The sequence below is a fragment of the Sarcophilus harrisii genome, chromosome 3, assembly GCF_902635505.1.
Source record: "Sarcophilus harrisii chromosome 3, mSarHar1.11, whole genome shotgun sequence".
NCBI classification, from domain to species: domain Eukaryota; kingdom Metazoa; phylum Chordata; class Mammalia; order Dasyuromorphia; family Dasyuridae; genus Sarcophilus; species Sarcophilus harrisii.
The window spans coordinates 319708653-319735919 of NC_045428.1; the positions used below are offsets into that span (position 1 = coordinate 319708653).

The window sequence follows — 27267 nt, forward strand, 5'->3', positions numbered from 1 at the left end:
AACAGATAAGAAGCCAAGCATTCCCATGAAGTCCATTGATTGAAGGGGTAGAAGAAGAGCAAAGATAGCTAGTAAAGGGAAGAGAAAAATTTTATTAAGACAACATGACAGCTTTACACTTTAGAAACTATGCATATTTATAATCCACATATACAGGTACAAAAAAAGGAAAATCACTGTACAAATGGGAGGCAAGGAGTAGGAATGGGGTGAACTTCACAGGTAGGACAGAATGAGAAGGGTGCATAGACTCCCTTGGGTTCATTTTGAGATCATTGGGTGCTAGAAAAAAGGCATGCTGGATAGGGTTGCTTGGTTTTGCTGATAGAGCCCATGGATTTCATGTCCTTAAGTCAAATGGAATCCTGTTTGCATTCTATTTAAGATATGCATGATCCACACCGTGTACTCTCCTCCAGGCTCCCACATGAGGTACAGGATGCATGTTGGGAAATTTTAAAGAGATTGTCAGAACAAGTCTTAAAATGGATTTTTGGAGCTACTTCTTTTTAAAAATTAGATCAGGGAATCGCTGGAGCAGAACTAAAAGCTGTCTGCCATTGGTTTAGGCTACACACATAAGGTATCATTTGGGGACCAATCTAACTTGGTCTCTATGGTCCAATTGTAATCAACCACCAAGTATAGTCTACAATACTGTATTGACTAAACTAAGCTAGTGATATCTATAGCCAAAAACCTGATAATGTGAACACTACAACGTTTCTTCCCTCCTCCTCCTCACATCCCTCCTCCACCTTCATTTCCCCAGACATCAAAGCAGACATTTAAAGGAATTCTCTCTCTCGGGCAATTTTCGGATCCTTTTCTTGGGCTCTTGGGGAATAGCTCCCCCCACTCTTGCTTTAACATAATAAGAGGTCAATAGCTTAGTGTCGGTTTTGAGCTTAGAGAAAGACTTTCATTATTCTCTAATTTTCATGTCCCTCCCGGCTTTATCTAGGCTGAGATCATTAGGGTATCTAGTAACAGTAAGTTAGCAGAGCTGAGAGTTTTTCTTCTGAGGGGGAAGGAGTCTTTGTTTGATCACGTGTTAGTCCTCGCTTTTCAGAAGTCTAAGAGCTTGTTAGAATCTGAGCAACAGGTGAAACCGCTGTGGAGGTGTTCCATTGGGTTATGGTGGTCCGCCCGTATTAGAGCCGGCTTTCTCTAAGGTGGATGGCGGCTGAGTTTGGGAGGAGGAGCCGGACTCGACTACTTTGACACATGGAGAGGTGCCTTCCAGCGGAAGGTCTCTGGCTCCTGAGGCGCACCTAGCCAACACGGAGGGGCAGCATCTTCTGTCCGGACACCAGTCTCACAGTTCAGATTTGGCACTCAGGGAGCTCTCGTTTGTTTTCCCCTCAAAGCTTGGTGGCAGGGGCAGGGCCCTTTTGCCGCAGAGCAAGTTACACAAAGCGTCACGAAACTTCTCAGCCACAAAAAAATACATGACGGGGTCCAGGGCTCCATTGAGGCTGGTGAGGCAGGATGTGATGCGGTTGCTAAGGGCCAGGACGCGCTGGGCCTCGCAGGAGGCCCGGGTCCCATCGTACCGCAGCACATAGATGTAGCGGTTCACGTGGTACGGCACGAAGCACACCAGGAAGATCATGAGCACCATGATTATCATCTTGATGGCTTTGTCCTTGAGATGTTTCTCCACCCTGTGGCCGCTGCGCAGACTCCGGATGATCAGCAGGTAGCAGGTGACGGTGGTGACAAAGGGGAAGGTGAACGCCACGGCCAGGGACACGAGCGCGTTCCGCGAGGCCTTCTCCCGGTAGAGCTGCAGGCACACGGTTGTGCCGTTCACCTCGGCCGTCTGCGCGCTGACCAGCAGCGGGGCCATGGCCACGGCCACCACCCCCCAGAGGAGGGCGCAGGTCAGGTGGGCGTAGAGAGGCCTACGGAGTTTGATGGACTTGATCGGGTGCACTATGGCGAGGAAGCGGTCAACGCTGATGCATGTGAGGAAGTAGATGCTGGCGTACATGTTGAGGTAGAAGAGGAACCCGGTAAGGCGGCAGGGGATTTCCCCAAATGGCCAGTGGTTTCCAGAAAAATGATAAACAAGTCGGGTGGGAAGCACCAGCACAAATGACAAGTCGGCCACAGCAAGATGCATCAGAAAAACGTTGGCTGGGGTGCCCGATTTTTGGTCCCGGATAAAGAGCCAGAGGGCAAGGGTATTGCCAACAAAGGCCAGGATGAAATCCAGAAGATAGAAGGAGGCAAAAAGAACATTTTCCAAGGGTGTTTCTTTGCCACATTGCTCAAAAGCATCCAGAGAGCTGTTGAAGCGATTGGAAGGGCCCACCACCAGGCTTTTCATTCTTCAACTCAAATTAGGAGCCCAAAGAAAAATCCTGAAAAGAAGCAGAGGATCAGATGATAAACGAGCTGACAAAGCCAAATGCATTCTTTGGACCGAGTGAGGGTCCAGATTTAGGATGACCCCAAGGGTTTATGGGTCCCAGAATTTAATCTTTTAGACAACCATGATTAGATTCAGGAAATCCCCAGTAGTCTAAAGATTCATGAACAGAAACAAATGAATTCAAGATTCAAGTTCAGCTTTTGAGATTTATGAAGTAAAGGTTCCTAGAGAGGGCAAACCTCCTCCCATGGGCTTAGTACAATTTCTGAGGATTCTTGAGTCTGCCTCTGTTAGTTCTGGAACATTAATTAGATAAACAATTCCACCGCTGCAATTACCTCTTAATGAGGCTTATTGATGCCCAGACAAATTTGTTTGGGTGTCACAAGAGTCTTTTGTTACAGAAATTCTCATATACAATGCTTCATTTAGGATCTCTGCTTAGACTGAATTGGGGGGGGGGGTAGCTTGTGTGGAAAGAAAAGCCATGTTTGGCTCACAGCCTTAAAAATACCCAACCACTCAATCACGGGTTAGCCTGGGTGCAGGAGTCAAGAATGCCAAGTTCATATATCTTACTATCCAGCCTATATACCCCCTGGGCAGATGAAAGAAAGAAAGGCCCCATCAAACAGTCTGAGCTCCTTTTCTTTTTCCTTTTTATTCATTTAGGTTAAAGGACACTACTTAAGACAAATTTTCCCAGCTTCTGTGTTTTTCTGACTATATACTAGATTCTGCCAGGTTTTTCCAGAGCTCGTCAACAAGAACTCCTTTGGATCTATTGGAAGAAAACTGGGTGTTGTTAGATGGGAATTTATTGCCTGTTATAGTTAACTAGGCAATTAGGTGGCTCAGTGGATATAGTACTGGGCCTGGAGTCAGGAAGACCCGAGTTCAAATGTGACTTCAGATACTTATTAGCTGTGTGATATTGAGCAAGTCACTTAATGTCTGTTTCCCTTAATCCATAGAAGAAAGAAGAGGCAGACCACTCCAGTTTATTTGCCAATAAAATTTCATTGGTGTGCTATGATCCATGAAGTCATGAAGAATTAGACATGACTGAACAATGATAGCTAATTAGGATGTTTATGCTATTTAATGTTAGGTAAACCTGACATTACTGTTAGCAAAATTGTTTTTTAGGATCTTTTCTGGCATGGAGGAGAGAGTATTGGACTCAAAGTCAGAAAGACTTTGGCAGGAATATTACCTCCTACACATACCCACTCACCAGCTATGTGACTGGGCAAATCATGTAATTTCCCTGAACTTCAATTTCCTCATCTATCTATAAATTGATATTATAAAGCCCTCTAGTACTTACTTTATGAGGTCATTGTGAGAATCAAATGAGATATGTTAAAGCATTTGGAAAATGTTAAAGTAATATATAAATTGCAGCAATAATTACTGTTATTTTTGTTTTTATTAACTAAAAAAAAGTTTTCATACATTTTTTCCAGTTTATTAGAAGAGTGGCTGCTAATCAGAACATAAAAATGTTCTCTCAATTGATACCAATACCTTTATAATTCTCAGCAAACAGTTTAATGACAACAATGTTCTGCCCTTGTCCTTATTCAGAAGGCATTTCAGTAGCTCTCCATTACTAGAGATATAAGCAGATGACAGGCAGTCTTTCCATTCTCCCAGAGCAAACAGAATCTCCTAAGCAGTCGTTGGCAGAGATGCAGAAGAGCTCTTTATCTGTTTTTTGCAACCACCTACCTCTGGCCACTTTCTGCACCATTAGTTTATCCATTTACAAGAACTACACCCACAGCTGCTCTCATTGTCCTCATTTGTTTGGCATGACTCTTCCAAGAATAAAAAGAGAAACTAGAGAAAGGAACTAGCCCTTTTCTGACAACATAACTTTCCAGATCGTCTTGAATTCAAAGATCCTGTTTAGATTTGGCTTGTCAGAATTGGGATAATCATGGCAAAAAGAAAAAAAAAAGTTCTAACTGGGTTCCCTCCCCAAAAGGGCTATATCTTTTTTTCATGGAGTCCCACAATAGTACAAGACCAGTTCCTTTAGAGCTGCATACTCTGTGTGCAAATTATATAAATCTTCAGAACCTTGCTGAAGATGCCTTTCATTTAAAGCCACAGTAACAAATCAATTAGTATTTATTAAATGCTTAATATGTACCAGGCACTGTGAGATATATGTATATATATATATGTGGGTATACATATGTATGAATGTATACATTTGTGTATTTTTTTAGAGGATTGGGCTCATGTATCCCTTTTAATACTGACATTCTGGAAAGATCTTTTCAAAATAGTTTTTTTTTTTTTAATTATGGGAACAGAAAGATCCAGTTTAATAGAGTTGGGAGGTTGATGGTAGGACCTTAAAATTTAAGGAAAATCATCATCAGCATCATTGTCATTTCTATCATGCAATCCTACTTATAATAGGAAAGATATATGCGTGTGCATTAGAGATGTCAATTTAGCCGCTGTGTGTCAGATGGTTGGGAGAGGGAAAAGATTATAGGTAGAAAGATTAAATTAGGAGGCTGTTACAGATGTTTAGACAAGAAGAGATGCAGGCTTGAATTAGGTCATGACTGTGTGAATGGAATGAAGGGATTAGATGTAAAAGGTGGTGTTGAGAATTAGTTGACAACTGATTGAATTTGGAAGATAAGCAAAAATAAAATATTAAGGAAGAGCCCCTAAGTGGCTTCATGGATAGAGCATTGGTTTGGGCATTAGAAACACTCATCTTCCCGAGTTTAAATCTAGCTTCAGACACTTACTAGCTATGTGACTCTGGGCAAGTCACTTAACCCTGTTTGCCTCAGTTTCCTCATCTGTAAAATGAGCTGGAAAAGGAAATGGCAAACCTAGTATCCTTGCCAAGAAAACCCCAAATGGGGTCAGGAAGATAGTACTGCACCACAAAAAGTATTAAGGATTACACTGAGACTGCAAGGAAATAAAAAGGAAGGAGAAAAAGATTATTTTTGTTTTGTATGTATTGACTCTGGAGAATAGTTACAAAATATTCTGGTAGATATGTCCAGTTGGCATTTGGAGAAGTGGGTCTAGAGATTGAGGAGGGCTAGATAAGTAGATTTTGGAGTTGTCTCCATAAAGATGATAACTGAATCCATGGACGCTAATAAGATGAACATGATAGGGTAGAGAAGAGACAGAGAGAGAGAGAGAGAGAGAGAGAGAGAGAGAGAGAGGAGAGAGTTAAAAGGAGAGAGGAGAGAGAGAGAAAGGAAAGAGGAGAGAGGAGAAAGGAGAGAGGAAAGAGTAGAGAGGAGGGAAGAGAGAGGAGAGAGAGAGAGAGAAGACTCAGGCAGCATCAGCTATCATGTAGTACCCATGTTTCAGAATACTTGTTCAAATCCATCTGGTACTTCTGCACAATCAAAGGATTATAAATTTAGAGCTGTAAAGATCCTTAAAGTCATCAAGTCCAACCCTCTCATTTTACAGAGAACAACAGCAGCAACAACAATAATATAGCATTTTTATAGTGTCTACTAAGTACTTTACAAATATTATCTCACTTGATCCTCAGAACAACCTAAAAAGGTTTTTGGTGTCTCCATTTTAAAGATAAGGGAATTGGGTTCTGGGGAGCTTAAGTGACTTACTCAAGGAAACATAATAAAAATCAGAAGCCAAAACTGAGCCCAAATCTTCCTGACTTAGTTTATGTATAGTGCTCATCAAGACTATGGCACTAGAGCCTGCAGACGGATTCCTGTGATGTTAGCTGTAATGACTTGTCCTAAGTGTGAGTTGTACAGAGTGGGACTGTGGGGTGGACGAGAATGGAGCAGGCTTATAAATCTGTGACATCCTTTTAGGAGGTCTCATACTATTTCAGAGATCTTACCAGGTATAATGCTCTATTTGTATTTATTAACTCCTAAGTAAAAAGTCTCATCCTCTTCTGGTCTTCCCCAAGTACCCACTTCCTCCTCCTTTCCAAACCCACTTACAGAAAGAGAAAGGAGCCAGTAACAGCATTAGCATTCTTTCTTCATGCCAGAATGTCAACTACAATGAAATCTGTCAAAAAAGCCCTAATTTCTTCTATGCAATTTCCTTCTGCTTCTCCCACATCTCTCTATTCTGATGGCTCCTGTCAAAGCAGCAGGTGATAGGCTGCATGCTACAAATCATTCTTCTGAGCACATGGATTCATTTGTGGGGGAGGAAGTGGAACACTCCCAAGGTAGACTCTCATTCTGATTTTTACAGAAGGAGACAGCATGAAATAGTGAAAAGAACACTTACCCTGAGAGTCAGAATACCTAGAATTCTGACTCTGCCACCCAACCACTGTTTCCTTATCTGTAAAATTAGGGGACTGGCATCATGATTTCAAAGATTCCTTTCAATTCTGACATTTCAGGAAAATCCTCTCAAAATACTTTTTTAGTATAGGAATAAAAAGATCTAGTGTGATAGTGTTTGGGAGGTAAAGATGAGAGAGACCTTAAAATTTAAGGAACTTCATCATCATCAAAAGCATTTATGAAGTGATGGACATTTATAAAGTGCTAAGTATTTTACAGCTATCTTCTCTGATCCTCACCACAATCTTGGGAAGGGCAGGTGCTGTTATTCTCATTTTCTAGATAAGGATACTGAGGCAAACAGAAGTTAAGAGATAGGCTCAACAGCTAGTAAGTATCTGAGTCTGGATTTGAACTGAGATCTTCCTGACTTTAGACCCAGTGCTTTATCCATTCTTCCACTTAACTACCTACTGTATACATTTATAGAGTCCAAATAACTTCACTATAATTCTGATGTAACAAAACAAAAAAGTGTAAGGAAGAGCCATCTTGAGCCTCACCCAATGGGGGTTTAGTTACTAAATTAGGTCAGTAGACCTACAGATGACATTACAGATAACCTTATAAAGCAGTTCTCATATATAAGCATAAAATAACTCCAATAATGGCATATGTGCCTATTTCTATGATCATATATATATATATATATATATATGAAATAATTAGTATATGATGCCATATACTATGATTAGACTTTTACCCCCTTCATTTTTTGGGGGGGGGTGTCACAAGAATGTGACAAGAATGTCCATCATTTTGTCTTCTCTGAAGAGACATTTGTCACAAAAAGCATAGGCCTGCTGTAAATTAGATATCTATCCATTGTTTTGGGGAAAATTCCAGTTAATTCCAATGAACTTCCTCTTAGTGCCTTCCAAATGACTGAGATGGCAGTTGGGACATAGAAGGAATCAGCAAAGAGAATATGACCAAGTTAGATTCTTTCCTTTTTTTTTTTTTTTTTTTTTTTTTTTTAACACATTGTCTCAGAAGTCATTCTGAGAGCCCTAATGGTGTCAGGGAAGAGGTCTAGGACTACAAAGCAGAAATGACTTGAGTCTTGGCTGGGCCATTCACTAATTGTGGGATCTAGAACAAGTCACTAGAGGCTTGAGTTAAAATGGGGATAATACCTGCCATGCCAACTTTACATGAGAATATGGGGGAGATCCTTGAGCAGGTCTCCTTAACTTTTTTGGTGTGAAGGATCCCCTTGACTGTCTGGGGAAGCCTATTTTTATAGGTATAAAATACATAGGATTTCAAAGGAAGCCAGTCATACTGAAATAGTTCTCAAAATACATAAAGTTTATAGACATCAGGTTAAGAACTCTTGTCTTAAATGAATATTTTGTATTTGTAAAGATTCACAGTATCCAAAAAAGAAGGGACCTCAGGGATTATCCAGTCACACCTGAAAAGAAATTCTATAACATCTTTTACAAAGGGTCCTTCAGCTTCAGCTTGAATAAGGAGGAACTCACTGTCTTTTGAGGCAGCATATTTCATTTTGATATAGCTCTGATGAGAAAGTTATTCTTATATATGGATGAAATCTCTCTGCATCTTCCATTGTCCATGTATTGCTCTTAGTTTTGTCCTCTGGAACTAAGCAGAATTAACTAATATCTTTTCCATCAAATAACCTCAAATACATGAATATAGTACTTATGGCATCCCTTCCTCCCAGCCCTAATTCTCATACAAGACACAGTTCTCATCACCTTTTTCCTAAAGTATGATACTTAAAAGTCAATGCAATATTCCTGATATGACATAGGGTAGTGTATGGCAGGACCACCATTTTCTTAATTATGAACATGATGTGTCTTTTTATTACAGAATAAGGTCATGTTAGCCTTCTTCTATGTCACACTGTTAACACATATTGAACTTAAAACTAAAACCCTCAGATATTTTTCATAACGTCTAACTGTACTTCACATCCTATACTTGTGAAATTAATTTTTTGAAACTTAAGAACTTTACATTTATCCTGATTCAATTTCATCATATCTGATTCAGTTCATTATTCTAACCTGTAGAGACCTTTTTGAAACTAGCCTTCTTCTATGTCACACTGTTAACACATATTGAACTTAAAACTAAAACCCTCAGATATTTTTCATAACGTCTAACTGTACTTCACATCCTATACTTGTGAAATTAATTTTTTGAAACTTAAGAACTTTACATTTATCCTGATTCAATTTCATCATATCTGATTCAGTTCATTATTCTAACCTGTAGAGACCTTTTTGAAACTATCATCTAATGGCTTAGCTACTTCCTCCCCAATTTAATGTTATCTGTGCTTTTGATAAGCTTGCATTTATACCTTCATCTAAACTGCTGATTTAAAAAAATGTTGAATAATACAGTACAAAGAACAGATTCCCCGAGTTACTCTCCTGGAGACCTCCCTAGAGCTGTGGTCCCATTCATAATATGTACCTGTTCATTATAAAAAATCCTTAGGCCTGGTCATTTGGCCAACCTAGAATTCATCTAACCATGTTATCTGTCATCCATCTAAGATTTGTCTATTATCATTCTTATTTTCAGAAAACATTCCAGTACTACTTGCATCTTCATATTCTTTGCAGCATAGAGTACAGATCAGTACTTCCTACAGCCAAAAAAATACACTTAAAATTTATGGTCTGACAATTATCAGTTTCCATTAGTCAACGAGACCAAAGGTTCACTTTGAAGGTCTGCCATATGTTTCATTAATTCAGTATGAATATTCCTAAAGGAACAGTCCTTGATCCCATCAATAATCGCTCATGTTCATGTGGACAGCTGGCTTTCCATTAAAAACACATTACTGTAGTTTATGGTAATGTTTAGAAATATAACTCTGAGTAGAACTGTGATTATGAGGGTACAGAAAGACAGCATAAAAGGATGTTCAGTTTAGGACCCTTTTATTGAGCATCTGCTGTGTGCAGGGCTCTATGCTGGGTGCTGATGGGGTGGAGTTCTCTGTCTTTGAGGAGCTAGTAGGGAAATGAGATAGGGACAATTAATGGGACCATTAATATCAATTAGAAAGTGATCTTTGCTCAGGAGAGACATGTACAAGTGACTGATATTTGCAAGACTTGAGAAGAACCTGAAACATTTTTATAGACAACTTATTTTTATAAATACATCTGATGCCAAGGAGTAGCAGGCACTTTGAACAAAGCACCAATGCTCTATAGTTTATCATTTTGATTTTTATTTAGGTTCTTTGCTGGCCAATTCCTGCCCCTTCTGACTCAGTGAAAATTTTCCTGACTCCTGAGAAGGTTACAAACTCAGCAGGGAATAAATCCAGATAAAGGAAGAGAAACTATCAAGAGAAGAAAGAATATGGGACTCCAGGGGAACAAAAATAGCACACACAAGCATTGGGGACAAGTAGGAAGGATGCTGAGAGGCAAGAGAAACAGCCTGGCCACCTATTGTCTGTTTAGATAAAACAGAAAGCACATAGAATCGTTTTAACAGAGGACATATGGGATCACCTTTTTGTATTTGTGTGTCGACAGCAAGATCTGCCCTTCCCCCAGTTTCCTACCCGACAGTAACATGGGGTGATGACCAGTGATCTCAGGCTAGGGACATCCCGGAGCATGCATTGGCTCTTGTAGCACAGCTGTAATGACAGAAATAACAAAAACAACAGCTGACATGTAGACAATGCTTTACATAGCACTTAACACAATGCCTGGCACATGGTAGGCACTTAATAAATGCTACTAACTCACATTGGGGATATGCCATAGCTTTAACAATATGCCCAACTCAACAAAGTAGATTGTCCTGTAGGTTTTTTTTTTTTAAAGACTATTGCCTTTCTAGCCATTAAGAACCAGCCTGTCTAGGGGCCATATCAACCAGGAATTGACAACATCTTTTTCAACATTAAGAGTTTATGTATCATACTACGATCCAATGAGAAATTATCACCTGTTCCTTCCTTATCCATTCTACAAGTCATAGCTAGCCAGCCTTTTGGCTAATGGGCTGAGAGTTTGAGGCAACAGCTGTCAAAATTCCCTATCAAATTAACATGATGTATTCTTTGGGAAGAAGGGGACCTCAGCTCTACTCTTGGCCATGCTCCAGAAGAGCCATAGGGAAATGACTTACCCTTCCTCAATCTTAATTTCTTCATCTGCAAAATGAGACTGGACTAAATAATCTCCATGCTTTGTAGGGGGCCTTGAAGTTGGAAAAAATCATGGAGGTCATTTGCTCCAAATTTCTGCCTAGTCAAGAGCCAGCTCCTTTCCCCTCCCCTCCAACATCCCCAATCGGTCATCCCCCATAGTCTGCTTGACTGCCTGCAATAAGTTCTCACCCTTGCTTTCTATTCCAAGGATCCACACCTAAAACCAGAGTTACTAAGACCGCTGTCTTAAGACCCCTCACCTTCCTGAAAAAAGGAGCTAAGGTTCCCTTACAGATCACTTCTCTTTGGGCTGAGTTCTAGACAAGAGTGACTCAGAGAGATGCCACTGGAAAGACTAAACCTCACACTTCCTTTACTGAATGACTCATTCCCGAATTTTGACTTTGGTACTTTAAAGAAGCAAAATAAACAGAATATGGAAAGAGGATTAGATTCCAAACTCACCCCCACACCACTTACTGTACTCCCACTGCTTCCTTCCTACTAGTCACTCAAAAATCAAGCTTTTTAGTAAGCTGGAAAACAGAAAAAGAGGCTGGGAACAGCCTCACTCTCTGCTTTTAAACCACTGTACTGACCTGAAGTAGTCCAGCTACTGACCCCTATTAGCTCTCTGATGAGAGAGTAGCTTTTTCTCCTTTTATATGCTTGTGATTTTTACTGCTCTCTAGGCATGCTCTGAGACATTGCTCAGTTTTCTGACTCCCCTTTGGGGGGACGTCATATTCCATATATCGGCCTTCTGCTCTATTTCTTATTTCCTTCACTATAGAGAAAAAAGGCCTTGGGTGTGAATATGTGAAAGGTTAAATGAGCTGGACTTTTGCATTTTTAATTGTGGCCTTACACATCTCTGATTTTATTTTTAACATTTATGTTCCCAATAAAATCCTATAGATCATAACGGGGTGAGCAGAGATATAGATAATCCAAAGGCCTGGGCTGAGAGGAAAGCGATTGATCTTTGATATGGGTTATGATGCTTTACTGGCGAATAGACCTTCTTAATAGTACTTTCCTTTAGTCTATTCCTTGAGCCCATCCTCATAGGGCAGAGAGAGAGAGAGAGAGAGAGAGAGAGAGAGAGAGAGAGGGAGGGATAAGGGATGGAGGGAGGGAAGGAGAGAGAGAGAAGACAGATATCTATTTATTTACACACACACAGGGAGAGACAGAGAGATAGAGACAGACAGAGACAGAGAATACTGTGTGATAGAGGGAAAATGACCTAAGGTACTTATGTAGCTAATCAATAGAACAAATGCAAACTTATATGAATTGGGAACAAGCAGGTGCCTTCTTGCTGTGACTTTATAGGTACTAAAAAGTCCCAGATATCTGCCTCCTCCACTTATTAGCCTGCCAGGATACTTGAAATTTATCTTTACATATTTATTTCTTTGGATTGGTATGGGCATAAAAATTTAATTTCTGGCTACATTTTAACTCTTTCCTCCACTCCCCCCATTAATTTATTCATAAAGTCATTTAGGATTTAGTATGATTTAATTTAATGATGTGGCTTTGAGATTAGGCCACTGAACCTATCAAATATTGATAGAAAGGTAAATAGGGAGGAATCTTTTTCGAATAGACGGCCTTTAAAAGGGTAAAATTCCATTCCCCTGCCTCCTTCCCTCCATGGGGATTCAGGATTTAGGCAGCTCTGAAAAAGATATGGAAGAAGGTACTAGGAGCAAAACTACCCATCTGGCTTCAGTTTTGCCCAAGGACAGACCTTAACTTGTGCTGTGTTGTAAAATGTTCCACAGAGAGTATTAATAGCTTTGAGGAAATAAAAATTCTTCTGTCTCACCACAGAGGACTTGCCTCTTCTTTGCACTTTTTTTTATATCCAGACATGGAATTATAGAATGCTGCTATTCAAAAGCACCTTAGACATTATCTGGAGAGAGATCTTTGAATATGCAATCAGAACCTGAGTTCAAAATTAGGCCCTACTACTCACTAATAGTACAGTTCAAAGACCTATCAAATTATTTTATTTTTTTGTTTGTTTGATGGGACGATTGAGGCTTACAGAAATTTGCTATTTTGCCTAAGGCCACACAATCAACTGGCAGATACCAGAAGACTTTGTTGATATTAGGGAAGAACTTTTCCTTAAAGGATCCCAGTGTCAGAATTGGTGATCTTAGGAGCACAAATGTTCTGGAGACAGCTATGTATGTGACAGTACTATGATCTGAAAGAAAGATAGTAAAAATGAATAGAGATTGAACAGGGAATTGCCTAGAGGCCATGCTTCTGATTCTAAATAAAAAGTAAAAATGTAATTCAGGATTATCATTCTCCATCTCAATCCCCCCCTTCCAAATGTATTAATTGGTTACTAATTATTCTTCTTTGAACTCTAGTTTAATAAAAGCTTTCTAATATTCCTCATCTCTAGAGTCAATTAGTTATAGTTTGTTTTTTAAATTGGTTTTTAGAAATGCCCAGGAAATTCCCTCTAATCTATAACTACTCTTTAATTTATAGTCTTAGAGTATTACCTGGAACAATGAAAAATTAAGTGACTTAACTAATATACTGACATTGAGATCAGCCCTCTATCCACTCTATCACATTGTCCTAAGAGTAAATCATTCCACAGATCATATATTATTTAATGCTCACATTAATTTTTACTACTACTACTACTACTACTACTACTACTACTTAACACTTATATAGTGTTTTAAAGTTTGTAAAGTGCCTTTATACATTTCTCACAACAATCCTGGGAGGTAGATGCTATTATTATTCTTATTATAAATAAGTTAAAAATAAATTAGACAGTTTAAATGATTTGCTCAGAGTCCCTCTGCTAATACATTTTCTGAGATAAGATTTGAACTCAGATCTCTATGTCCAAAGCTGTATCCACTATGCCATAACTCTGTAATCGGTAATGAGAGTGTTATAAGACAGTCCCAGTCCTAAAAATGCTTATAATCTAGGTGGCAGTTATGAGAAAATTCCTCTCTCCCTTTTTTGCAGTGGAAAAACTAAGGTTTTATAACAATAATATCAGATTTTTTTAGATATAATATTGATTAGTTTTGTCATTTTTTCCCCTCTCTTTTTATTCTTTTTCTCTAGGGAAGGTTCTCTGAGAGGAGGAACAGGAAAGGATGAATTTGGGAATATAAGTGATGTAAAAACAAAATGTATCAATTCCAATTTCTTCATAAAACTAAAAAAAGGGAAGGGGTATATGTCAAAGATTCACATCAAGTATATATTGGTGCTCTTTTCTACTGATGCTTTTGTAAAAAGCCATTATGAGTTGTTATAGTAAAAGGAAGGAAGGAAAAAAGGAAGGGAGGAAGGAAAGAAGGAAGAAAAAAGAAAAAAGGGAGGAAGAATGAAAGGAGAAAGGAAGGAAGAAAGGAAAGGAAGAAAGAAAAAAAAGGATGAGAAAGAGGAAGGAAGAAAGGGAGAGAGGAGGGAAAAGAATGGACAAAGCTATCTGGTAGTCACTTTTCTGACAGTGAGCCTTTCTGGACCTAGCTAGACTAACCCAAAGGTGGCAGACATACCAGCCCATGCTGGAAGCAATTCTGACACTGGTCAAAGTTGGCATTTTACTGATGATGGACTACAGAACATAGAGTCACCTCCTCACCATGCTAAGATATTAGGAGTAGAACTTTTGTAGAAGGATGGTGGCTAGTAGATAAAATATACTTGAAAAGATAACAGTCTAAAACTGTCAACTGTCAAATAAATGGTTAGGTCTGAACCTTTTATATGAGGTGACCAAAGAACAGCATGAGAATTTGTTCCTATCAAGCATTTATGTTAACCTGGAAATTGGGCATACAATTCCTGCTCCAAAGACTGGAAAGCTGGGACATGGAGAGGTTAATTTGCTCAAATTCTTGCCAAGGTTACATAGCTTGTGAAAGGCCTTGAGAGGTCATCTGGTCTATTCCTCTGCCTGACTGGGATAGATTCAGGAAAGCAGCAAAGGAGGGATTGGACCCTGGCTATAGAGTGTTCTAGCTCCTTGTCCTGGCTTCCTTCCCAATTTCAAATGGCCTGAAAATCAGGAACAATAAAAGAGTGAATTTCTCAGGTAGTCAATTATATTCCAAGAATAAGTAAATATAAGGAATCTCATTCTTAGATCAGAAAACTGATAAATAAAGAATTAGGGTTTGGAATTAGAGCTGAGGTCCAATCCTAGAGCTTGGATAGCTGTCCACTTTGATCCCAAAAGGCAATGGTTTTATTTGATCAAAATCTAAAGAAGGTCACAGGAGAAACTGATTGAACCTGACAGCCACCTTGTGGTTGTCACGGCATTACTCAGGCAGAAAAGAGAGTCTACGTTTAAGACATATTTTTGCCTTCTAAAGCATTTGTGTAAATGCATAGTCTGCTTGGGTGGGCTTTGCAATGAAAGAATTGGCTCTTGAAGGAGTTGTTGCCTTCCAAGGCCACCAGCAATCACGAGAAGTTGGACTGTAACAAGGGACTTTGAATAATGTAAAATCAGATTAGGAACACTAACTGAACTCAGATTTCCACACTTCAGAGATTTTGCTCTTGAGTGATCCCTGGGTTGGGGAAAGCTTTTTTCTTTTTCATCTTTTCTTTTCTTTTTTTTTTTAGATGAACGTTTTCCTAAACACCTCATTCTTGGATTTTAAAGCAAGGATATGTGTAAGGGTGAAAAATCTGCACAGATTCACAGATGTTGCTCTCGATCTGTGGAATGCATCTAGGCTTGCTGCCAACCCAGGGGATAAATAAAGTCAGATCCAGAGATGAGGTAGCCTGTTAATTAAAAGTCTGGCCAAGAACCAGTACTATAAGAAATAGTTAGGTTAAGTCAGGCTGAGACTCAGAAAGCCAAAAATTAAACTATATAAAGGACTTATGATGGAAAGAAGAGATCACACTAAAGTGGATTTTCCACACCAGCTTACATTTTGTTTTGCTTAGAATATTAGTTTGTTACATCACCAGCAGTCTATCATTTCCTTACAGCTTTGCTTTTTTTTCTTCAAGCTTTAATAGGTCTCATTTCTTTGCACTGGGGGGTAGGGTTTTCCCTCTCTCATTAGTCCCCTTACCTCTCACAGTTGCCAAGGAAGAAGAAAAAGGCTCAGGAATGAGGTCCAGTGTGTTTCTCAGATGCGAAGAGCAAAGTGGCTGGAGTCAGCCGGAGGGTCCTTAGGGAACTGCAGCAGAAGGGTCAGCTGTAGGCTCAGTGAGGGTTGGAGGAGGGAGCCCTCCTATATAAAGAAGGCAGTTAGCCCGGACTGGGTATTAGCAGCTCCTTCACGCTGCAGGGAGGGAGGGAGTGTGAGAGGGAAGAGAGGGGGCCCATTCCCCTCTATGAAAGACAGGCTTCATCCCTATAGAACCCCTTGTCAAGTAGGGGAACTCCTCCTGCTTTTCTAATATTTATGAATATTCCACTGTGTTCCCCGCCTCCCCCTCACGCCCCCAGAGCCAAACCCTTTCTGAACCCTGAATCTTGGATTTTCTTGAGTCTGAGATTATTGTAGCAGAGGTAGAAAGACTAAGGGCTGGGGCTGGAGGGGTGAATCTGGCTGGTATTAATAGACACAACAGGACGCTTCAGAATAGGATAATTCCATAATAGTGGGAATGGGGGGCAAAGGGGCTGGCTACCATGGCAACGAGTCTGTGCTTCTAAGACTGCACTTGGCAGGCGATAGAGGGGGGTCTATGGGGCAGCAAGAGAGTTTGTGAATGGGGAGGGGGTGATAATAGTCAGCCAGTGGGAAAAGCTGAAGGGCCCTTGTTTGGCCAAATGAGAGGAGACTCTTTCAGGACAGTTGCTGTAGGGTCCTTGTGTCCTGCCCTGTATAATTAGCCTCCATTAAGCATAGTTGAATAAAATTGATGCCTTTATCTGGAGATGAACACAGCTGCATACCTCCTAATAATAGGGTGCTGTCTATCCCTTAGAGAAACTTCGGCTCAGTCTGGGACTCCCCATTTTATAAAAATAGGGGTGACCCATGAAGTGAGCACCAGGACTTTCTCTATCATCTCTTTTACGTCTAGTGAGAGTGGAAAGGGTGGGCGATGTGTTTTAGATATGGTTGAATGTATGTATGTATGTGTGTGTGTGTGTGTGTGTGTGTGTGTGACAATGATTTTATAATCCACTCTTTCTTCCTTAATCCCTTGACCAAAATTTTCTCTTTCCTATCTGGCCATACAGAAGATCAATAAAATAATTCTCCTCTTTTTAAGTCTACAATAGTTTAAAATCCAAACCAAGTGCAATCAAATTCTTTCCCTCTTTATTCTATTGGTGACACTAAATCTCAAAAAATTATTCTAAACTTAACCAACTCCCCCAACCCCTCCACCCACCTCCATCCCCCAAAGAATATGGGAAATAAAGCTTTTTCCCCAGGAATGTTGGGAAGACGAGAAAACACCACAAACATTATTTCTAGCTGTATGAAAATACAATTTCTCCCCTATCCTTTTAGAGGTTTTTCTTTCAATTTTTATCTTGTTGAGGGTGTTCAGGTGTTTGAGTATGGACATAGAAATAATAGACAAAGTGCTCTCAGACAGGAAGGTAGAAAAATTCTTTGTAAGAGATCGGGGAACTAGCTATTTAACCCTTCTGCTAGTGACCCCTGCTGGACATTTTTTGTAATTCTATTTAAAAAACCCCATCAATCTACCAACAAAAACTTAATGAACACCTATTATACGCCTGGTCCTGTGGGGAATACAAGAGAAATACCATCTGTCTCCAATATCTGGGAGATGCCAATTGTATATACTTCAAACAATAAGAGAACAATGTGATTGTTATATAATTATGTAATAATTTTTATTTATTACTATGTGATTAAGGGCTGAATTATGGGCTGGGACAATAAATACATGGCCATTTAGAAAAGGCTAGCAATCACTGAAGGAAAACATTTTATGGAATAGAAAGGATTTCAGCCAGGCCTTGAAGGATAGGCGGAGAAGGGGACAGGGCAAGTAGACGGAATAGCCTTAGGGAAAAGACTTAAAGTTGAGAATGGATATTAGTTCATCACAGGATCATGGATCTAGATGTGAAAGGGCTCTTAGAGGCCATCCTGTCCACCAAGATTCGGGCCCTTGCCCCATGTCACACAAGTAGTAAGTGAGGCAATATTTGGATCCAGCTCTCCTGACTCCAGAGTCAGGGACATTTTATTATATCACATTGCCTCCTGTATAAGTATACATTATATATTATCTAACCCAACAAGAGCATTAAATTTTTTTTCAAGTTTTGCAGATGAGCAAACAGATTTGTAGAGAATGCGTGTATTGTTTAAGATCACATAGTAGGTTAGTGCAGAGCTAGATTCTGAACTCAAGTCTTCCAATTCTAAATTTGGGGTGCTCCCCATTCTGCCATGCTGCTGACCACTAAAAACCCAGCTATTGAGGGTCTTTGGGATTGCACAGTAGGTGCAGTGGATAGAGTTCCGGCTCTGTAATCAAGAGGACCTCAGCCTTAGATCCTTGCTAGCTGTGTGACCCTGGGCAAGGTGCATAACCTTGTTTGCCTCAGTTTCCTCATCTATAAAATGAACTGGAGAAGGAAATGGCAAACCACGCCAGTGTCTTTGCCAAGAAAACCCCAAAGGGGATTACAAAATCATAAGTGATTGAAATGACTGAATAACACCATATATAGGAAATAAATTGTTTTGAAATATTTGTGGATGTCTATATCTGTCTATATATATCTATATCTATATATATATCTACAGTTCTCATGTTAAGAAGCTGTGTTTTAGATGGATTGATTAGGCTAGATGGCAGCTGAGACTTTTTAAGTGGGATGAGCCATTTTATAGACCTTGAAAATATCTGGTGTTATTGAGTCATTTCAAGTCATGTCTGACTATCTGTGACCCCATCTGGAATTTTCTTGACAAAGACACTGGCGTGATTTGCCATTTCCTTCTCCAACTCATTTTACAGATGAGGAAACTTGAGTTCCAGCTGTAGGTCACAACGCTAGTAAGTGTCTGAAATAAGATTTGAATTCAGGTCTTCTTAACTCCAGGTTCAGAGGTCTATCTATTGTGCCACCTACCTGATGAAAAATAGGTGGAGGCGTTTAAACTTAATGGGATAAATGATTGTTAACCATTATAGGTTTGGATCTGTAGAGGGGTATGATGGAGATAATCTTTTTAGGAATTTCATAACTAGTCTTACAGTGTCTCATGGACGTCCTTTCTACCTGATATTACTTGCTCAGGGTTAAATAATCCAGAATTTAAAACTCCTATCACTACTTTGTCAGATGTTCACACTGATTTTTTTTTCTCCCACATACAGGGGAGACAGCTGTTGTTTCACACTGAATAGTGTTAGAAACCATTTTGAGATCATCAGAGTTCTTTAAGGACTTTCCAAGTGTGGAGGTTTTAAAATTAACATTTTTATATTTGACTTTTAAAATTGGTATAAAAATGAACCAAATTAAAAAACCACTTGTAGTTTGAAAGATAAAGTTTTTCCATTATCCTGTGTTTGCTTCTGCTTTTCTCATTTTGTCTATTTCCTTTCTGCATATTTATATATTTAAAAAATTGTTTTTATTATAAAAACATAGTTAATAGGTCTCCAATTCTAAGTTGCTTTCTTCACGAAAAAGCTATCTTGAGGAATGGGAAGTAGCTATAAAAGAATAAACACTCCCCCACCCTTTATCGAATCTCCAAAGAAAGGAGAAAAGATTGTATTTGGTTTGGACTTCTTCCAGTTTCTTGAGGAAGCAAAAGCATTATTTAAATCTGTGGACTTTAGAAATTGGAATAGAATAAAAAAATTAGAGCTGAAAGAACACTTGTTAGGGGACATCCAGTCCAACTACCTCATTTTACAGAGAGAAACAAAGTTGTAGAGAAGTTGAATGACAACCTCTTGATCTTGTATAAGTAGTAGAACCAGAAGGTGAACTGTTCTTGTCCCTTTCTTACTCCAAATCCAGCCATCTTTCCCTTGTACCACGATGGCCATTTCCCGGGTGTTTCAGGTGCCAATGATGCCAGGAAAGCCTAGAAGACAGACATAAGGTGGTGGGGTGGTCCTCAGGAGAAGGCAATGACTGTTGATATCTGATGTTCTGCTATTCTATCTTCTTTCAGGCACCTCTGCCGACCCTGTCACAATAGGGAGAAAGCCAAGGGCCTAGGCAAATACATCTGCCAGAAGTGTCACCTGATTATTGATGAGCAGCCCTTGATGTTCAAGAATGACTCTTACCATCCAGATCACTTCAACTGTACCCATTGTGGGTAAGTGCGCTGGCATCTGAGGGAACCTGGCAAACATGCTGTCAGTTAGAGCTTTTCAGCCTAAACAACAGAAACAACCAGTGATCTTAATCAGTAAGATTTTGTTGAACTTCTCTGAAGCCTGTTTTGCACTTCACTTTGGAGTCCCCATGTATTACTGGAGTCAAAGTGGAGTATTTTGGAAATAGGTGCAACTGAGTTCCCTTGGGTTTTTGTCTAAATTTCTAAAAATTATATGAGCTTGATTTGCTAGCAGGCAATACCAAGAACATATATTTTAAAAGCAAAACGTTTAATTGGGCTGTTAAAAATTAGTAAAGAATAAAGTTTGAAATTCCGGTCTTCTCCCTGAGGGAATATTGGAGGAAACAGTGAGGAGCAATCCCTGGGAAGATTCATGATCCAGGTACAGAAAAGTGTCTTAGGTAGCCAGATGGATTTGGTGAGGGAGGAGGCAGAAGGATAAGGATTTACTATGCAGTGTCTATCATCTTATTGACCACTTAGCCTTCATTGTCGTCCCAGAAGTGGGTCATCTCTGTCTTTCAGCTCAGTTTTTGAAAACCTGCAAGTAGATTTTATGGTTAGTTCTTGCTCCCTGTCTCCCTGCCCCTTGTGAATTTTTATTCTGATTACCACTCTGAATAAATCCCAATAGGTGATTGCCCCCTAGCATTATGAAAGAAGTAGATGGATAGACATTTCTATTATAGCTTCTCCTATATATTCCTCCTTGTACTAGGTGCTGAGAGGGATCAAGAAAAGGGCATGGCATTGTCCCTATCTTCAGGGAATACACAATCTGATTGAGGAGACAGGATCAGCACACAAGAATTTCAAAAGATTTTATCAGTATAGACATCTCCAAAGCATATTACAACTCTTCCATGCCTTAGAAGATGTTATTAATGAGTTTCTATGGCCAAAATGATTCTTTACCTGGTGGCTAAGTCTCTGATCATGAGCCTTTTTCTACTTAGCCAAGCCAAGTGCTTGGACACAGGATCCATCAATGGATATGTACCTGAAACCTTTCCAGATTGCTAGGACCTACTAGGGATTAGCTGGGATGGTTTTTGAGAACTCAGGGTCACTTCTATGCCAAGTTGAGCCTTCTGAGTAGGACTTGAATGGAATGTACCAGTCCTGATTAGGAGATCACAGCGTATTTTTTCCCCAAAAGAGTGCTTTGCATGAAATTTTGTGGAATTAAATTTGACTAAACAGAACATATTAAAAAATAAGATTTTTTTCCATTTAGTTTTTACTTTTCTATTTGCTATTTACTTTCTTCTATCTAGTTAAAGGAATTCCCCAACAACCAGCACACCCTAAAAGGCATGAGGAAATGGTGAATTTAAAGGATCTGAGCTCTTGAAATCTCCCTTCTGCCTTATATTTCTGTTTATGGAAGAATGTCCAAAACATCACAGTTGGGCAGGAAGTGACCACTGGCAAGGCCCAGTGCCTCTTTGTTCTCCTAAGGCCCTATATTTATGTTCCAGGAAGGAACTGACTGCAGAGGCCAGAGAGCTGAAAGGGGAACTTTACTGCCTGCCCTGCCATGACAAGATGGGGATTCCCATTTGTGGAGCTTGCCGGAGGCCCATTGAAGGCCGTGTGGTCAATGCCCTTGGAAAGCAATGGCACGTGGAGGTGAGTCCCAGTCATTTAAGGTCTAAAATGCAGGAGAACTATATAAGTCACTTACTAATCCAGCTATGGAAAAAGCAGGTAATAATGGTGCATAGATTTCCTCATATACATTTACACAAGTGGGTAGTAATGCCATCTTTAGCTGAAACTCCTGCTCTTTCTCTTAAAATCTGTCCCTCCTCCTAACTTCCCAATTTCCCATCATCCTTTAAGCTTAAAATTTCTTTTTTTTTTTTTTTAATAGCCTTTTATTTACAGGATATATACATGGGTAACTTTACAGCATTAACAATTGCCAAACCTCTTGTTCCAATTTTTCACCTCTTATCCCCCACCCCCTCCCCCAGATGGCAGGATGACCAGTAGATGTTAAATATATTAAAATATAAATTAGATACACAATAAGTATACATGACCAAAACGTTATTTTGCTGTACAAAAAGAATCAGACTCTGAAATATTGTACAATTAGCTTGTGAAGGAAATAAAAAATGCAGGTGTTAAGCTTAAAATTTCAAAGATACCTTTGACTCTCTTTTCCTCTCCTCCAACAAATTTAGTCAGTTTGCAAGTTCTCTCTAGATCTTATTGTCCAGCATACAAATTCATGCTCTAGTTATATGTAGCCTTAACTAATATTAACAATCTAAAAATTTCCCCTTCCTCCAGTCCCTCTCTTCTGCAATCTGTCTTTTACTCAGTTAACAAAAATAATCTCCATAGTGTATAATTGTGTATAAGAAGAAATGGAGATTCCCATTTATGGCCTTTACAATCAATATCCAATTTAAAGCGAATCTTATAAAGATGCCATAATATTCCAGAGTCACTTTATTCCACACCTCTTCATGTATTCTTGTTTTGGCCAGATTGGACACATGGACATTCTTCAATCTTATTCTTTCCTCTCCTGCCTCTCAATTGTTGAAATTCAATTGGGCCTGGACCCAGTTGAGGTGCCCAGGAGTTTTTTCTAATTCTCCAATTAAGTGACTTCTTATATTTCTAAAAACACTTTATTTTTATTCCTCTTTGCTTATCACATTCTATCTTTTTTCATATTTGTACATGCAGTACTTGGAGACAGGATGGATCCTCCAAAACCCAGCCACCCCAGGGTCAACCTATTCTATAGTTCAATTATATAGTTTATGGGCCTCCATGGATTAAACTTTAATATCAACCAGAGATATATTTGGCTTAGAGCAAAGATATTTAATGGAATATATGGATATGTGATAGGCGAACTCACATTTCCAAAGCTTCATTGATTGATTTGGGCTGGTTTTGCTGACTAATTCTGGATTCTGTTGTACACTGCTGGGCTATAGTTTTTGGTGCTTCCACTTTCTGGCTTGCCTGAAATCCCTGGGTAAGATAGTGCTCTTTTAACTTGCCTTTTAAGAAAATGTTAAGTGCCCTTACTGAAGACCTCTCTAGTTTTGCTTCCTCCAAGTATTGGTTTTGAGCCCGCTCCATCTCCAGATTAGGAAATGATCAATCCCAGCAGCTCTTCCCAATAAAGAGCAGTCAACCTACTTAGCAAATCCCTTATTTAGGTTTAACCTTTAGTTCTTCCTGATTTGGGGCATTGTCAGGTCGCATAGTAGATAGAATACTGGACCTGGAGTCAGGAAGACTCATCTTCCTAAATTCAAACGTGACCCCCACTTACTGGCTTCATGATCCTAAGCAAGTCATTTAACCCTCTTTGCCTTAGTTTCCTCATCTGTAAAATGAGCTGGAAGAGGAATGTCAAACCCCTCTAGGATCTTTGCCAAGAAGACCCCAAATGGACTGAACGGCACCTTGGTCAGAGATATCAATTTATGGTGACTTTCCAGTGCATCTCTCAAATTTTCATTTCCTCTGACTAGGCTAGGCAATGATTATTTGTGTAAAGGGTCGAGATTCACAATATCTCATCTTTTAAACACTAAGTCTTTCCTCTTCAATGGGGAAGAAAAGGTTTGGAAACTAGGAAGAAGTAAGAGTTTGTGAAACCATTGTTTCAGATATCAACTCAGCCAAATTCATGGCTTTTTCAAGTGCAAAAGAAGACACTTCCAGTTTTACAAGATTTTTTTTTTTTTTTTTTTGGTCTCACACCTTTACATCTAGTCTGTCATTCTCAAAGAGCATTTATTGAGCACTTTCTTAGTGCCAGGCATTGTACTAACATGAGTAATGGACAGAAAAATACCCGCTCTCCCCCCCCTCCCCCCAAAAAAAACCCAAAACCAAAAGCACAACGCTAAAACCAACAATCCAGTTCCTGCCTTTAGGGAACCCACTGCTTAAGTAGCCATTTCACTCAGAGCTCAAAAAGGGACATAGCTTACATCTCCTAATCTCCACTACCTGCCCTTTCTTTCCTCTTTGGTACTCCAAGTCTGAAAGGTGCTTTGCTCCACCCCCTCTATCAGTGGGTTTTTATCTTCTGCTTTTGCCTGTAATTTAAGGACCTGGGATTGTCGTTTTTCTTCTGGTTTTTATCTTCTGCTTTTGACTGTTATTTAAGGACCTGGGATTGTCGTTTTTCTTCCTTATATTTCTTTGGGTCTTCTTAATAAATATTAACTGAATTAAAAGTACTCTCTTGCTCATCTACATATGGATTATTTGCAGCTTTGAACAGCAATAAGCTTCTGCTTGCTTCCCTGAAGCTCCCAAGAGGCACTGGAAATTTTGCTAAGGAAGGAAATCTCTTGATTCCTTCTCCTGTCTAATTTCCTAATACATTCTTAAGCCAAATGAAGAACAATATCAGATTCTTTGGACCACAGTTGCCCCTGCTTCATCACAGATAATAGAGAATTATCTTGGCGTATTTACATGTACACACATTCACATTCTAGCTTGTTCTAATATCATAAATGGATCAACTACAAATAAATTCATTGATCTGCTTAGCTGCTTATTCAGCTGAAGCGATTTGTTCATTTGAACTAAGTGGACCCAGAAGGAATCTGTGAATCGATTTGTCTGTTGTTTAATGACAGACAGAAAGCATAGCTTTCAGCCTTGTGACCTACTCCCTCTCTCTAATTCTCCCAGCTTCGGTTATGAAGGTTGTTAGATTCAGTCTACCCATCATGACAGCACCTGTTGGGATCACCCACATAACTGCCATTTCCTTCCAAATAGAACCAAAATCCAGGAATCTTAGAATCCTTGGACTGAGGGATCTTCCTGAGACTTTCTTCTCTGCTATTTTTCAGTAGACGGCTTCTAGGCAGTAGTGTTATCAAATGATTCTGTGGAACTCAGTGGGCTGGGGAGTAAATCTAGGATGGGCTGTTCCTGCCCATGCTTCCCCAGCTGCAAGCTGGTCCAAGATCTTTTAAAAGTGAGAAAAGAATCCTTTATTTTCTCATGAGAAGTGGTGTGCACATGGAATGTAGAAGCAGGAACAAGCTTTATACTGTTAGTGTGGTTCCTTAGCTCTCCCTCCAAGATTTGGATTGGTTGGATTTACAGTCAGTTACAACTGGTCAGATTTACAATTCAAGTTACAATTGATTGGAGTTATAATACCAGCTAGTTACAATTGGTCAGATTTACAATTCAAGTTACAATTGATTGGAGTTACAATACCAGCTAGTTACAATTGGTTGGAATTACAATCCCAGTTAGTTACAATTGGTTGGAGTTACAATTCACTTTAGAATTGGTCGGATCTGCAATCTTCTTTATTTGCCCCTTTCGTATGTCGGAAGGCTTGTGTCCTGTCATTGACCCTAGCTGGTTTGGGCCAGTTTAGGCTTGGACCTCTTTGTCAGGAACTTTGTTGTTTAGCCAGTTCCTTGACTCACACAGTCATTGGTTAGAAATATCGTAAGGGATACTTCAACCCTCCCTTCATTCTGTTTTGACAATCTTTGGCAATAACTTTGCATACTTCTCACAGTGGGAAAGCATGCCTACGTTTAAACGCTAGTCTAGGAAGGTTTGGAGTCAAAAGCTTTTTGTGTGCGAGTCCTGGATGACCTCAATAAATCCCTTAAACTCTCTGAGCTTCAAACTCTTCACTTGCAAAACTGGGATGATACTAATACTCACTGTACTGGGTTGCAGGGAAGAAATTGCTTTGTAATAACATACACATATGAATGTATGTTATTATATTATCTCTATTATACCTTCCATCTCAAAAATTCTGCAAAGATTCAGCAAAGACAATAGACAAGTCTTTCTAGATTATAGAGCTTTGATTTTCAAGTGAGGTATGCTATACTACACTGTAACAGGATTGAAAACAGACATGCAATGAATCAAAAAGCAAACCAGAATTCATCCATCCCAAAATTTTTTACTTCCTTCTGAGTGGCCATTTTAAAAAGTTATTCACTCACTCCAGAGAGATGGCCATTTTTCAGGACATTTTGGGAACTCTTCTTAGTATCACTGATTAAGACTGAAGGAAACTTTAGAGAACAGGTAAATTTCCTAATTTTTCTGCTCAAGGGTGAAAGGTACATAGAAGACATAGGTTTCCAACTATGATTCTAAGTTCAGTGTTCTTTGCAATGGACCATGCTTTTTAAAAATACCTTTCAGAGCCAGGCATCCCCCACCCCCAAAGGCCCCTTTCCCCAAAAGAGTTGTCCAAATAGTTGCAATTACTCCTAAGGACTTTTTCTAAAAAGGGTGTATGTACCTTTCCTTCCTGGGTACAAGACAACTCTCAGACTCACAAATGGCATGTCATTTAGAAGAAGTTCTGGATTCTGAGCCATAGTTAAGTGACATCCCAGCCAGCTCTGCCTGTTACTAGCTCTGGGACCATAAGAAAGTCTTTTAACCTTTTATTCTCTTTGGTTATCAGTCTCCCATCTGTAAAGTGAAGTTCTTGGATAAGAAAGCCTCAGAGGCCTCCTAGACACTTTAGATTTATGACTCTATGACATGGACATTTCTTGCAAGTTATGGGTAAGGATTTAGCACTTACAGGAATAAGTGAGTGCCTTAGATCTTAGGACAGTGAAATTATTTGCTTTCTTTCTCAACAGCATTTTGTCTGTGCCAAATGTGAGAAACCATTCCTGGGTCATCGTCACTATGAGAAGAAGGGCCTGGCATACTGTGAGACACACTACAACCAGGTAAGCTTGATCTGCCTTGGGAAGACCTTGTCACTAGGAGATCAACAGGGTGTTTTGGACAGTGATCTATTAGGTCAAATCAGTTAAATTAGCCTGGATCAAGAGGATCCAGGGACAGTCTGAGTGATTAAAATCCATTCCATCACTGAATAAAGATTGAAATAACACTTGTTTTGGGCCCCTTTCTTTGAGGGACTTATGGCACTTATCAGGACTTATCAGGAAAAGCTTTGGTCCCAGCCTTAGAGGAATTTACAAAGTGTCTGGGTGGGGAAAACAAGACTAAAAA

At 39.5% G+C, this 27267-nt stretch overlaps 2 protein-coding genes across 6 annotated transcripts in view; one reads left to right on the forward strand and one right to left on the reverse strand.

The window, feature by feature from the left end:
• Positions 1-27267, forward strand: part of LIMS2 (LIM zinc finger domain containing 2) — an 85152-nt gene that overhangs the window by 49986 nt on the left and 7899 nt on the right. For all 4 annotated transcript variants that reach the window (XR_002769731.2, XM_031959864.1, XM_012544642.3 and 1 more), the window contains exons 5-7: positions 20068-20217; positions 21723-21873; positions 26886-26978. Coding sequence is in view for 3 of the 4 variants with exons in the window: in XM_031959864.1 (XP_031815724.1) it covers positions 20068-20217; positions 21723-21873; positions 26886-26978 (394 nt within the window). In the remaining variant the exon portion in view is untranslated. The remainder of the gene's footprint in view (positions 1-20067; positions 20218-21722; positions 21874-26885; positions 26979-27267) is intronic.
• Positions 73-17382, reverse strand: GPR17 (G protein-coupled receptor 17). 2 transcript variants are annotated; one of them, XM_031959865.1, is made up of 3 exons: positions 16000-17382; positions 10242-10372; positions 73-2369 (listed from the first exon to the last, which is right to left on the reverse strand). In XM_031959865.1, exon 3 carries the CDS (start codon positions 2333-2335, stop codon positions 1319-1321), a length of 1017 nt encoding a protein of 338 aa, XP_031815725.1. In that variant the 5' UTR covers positions 2336-2369; positions 10242-10372; positions 16000-17382; the 3' UTR covers positions 73-1318. The 2 variants fall into 2 exon arrangements, with proteins under 2 accessions (XP_031815725.1, XP_023354917.1); XM_023499149.2 differs by lacking the exon at positions 10242-10372.

Excerpts from the sequence above, each read along its gene's own strand:
- GPR17 (XM_023499149.2), bottom strand. The coding sequence starts at position 2,335 with ATGAAAAGCCTGGTGGTGGGCCCTTCCAATCGCTTCAACAGCTCTCTG.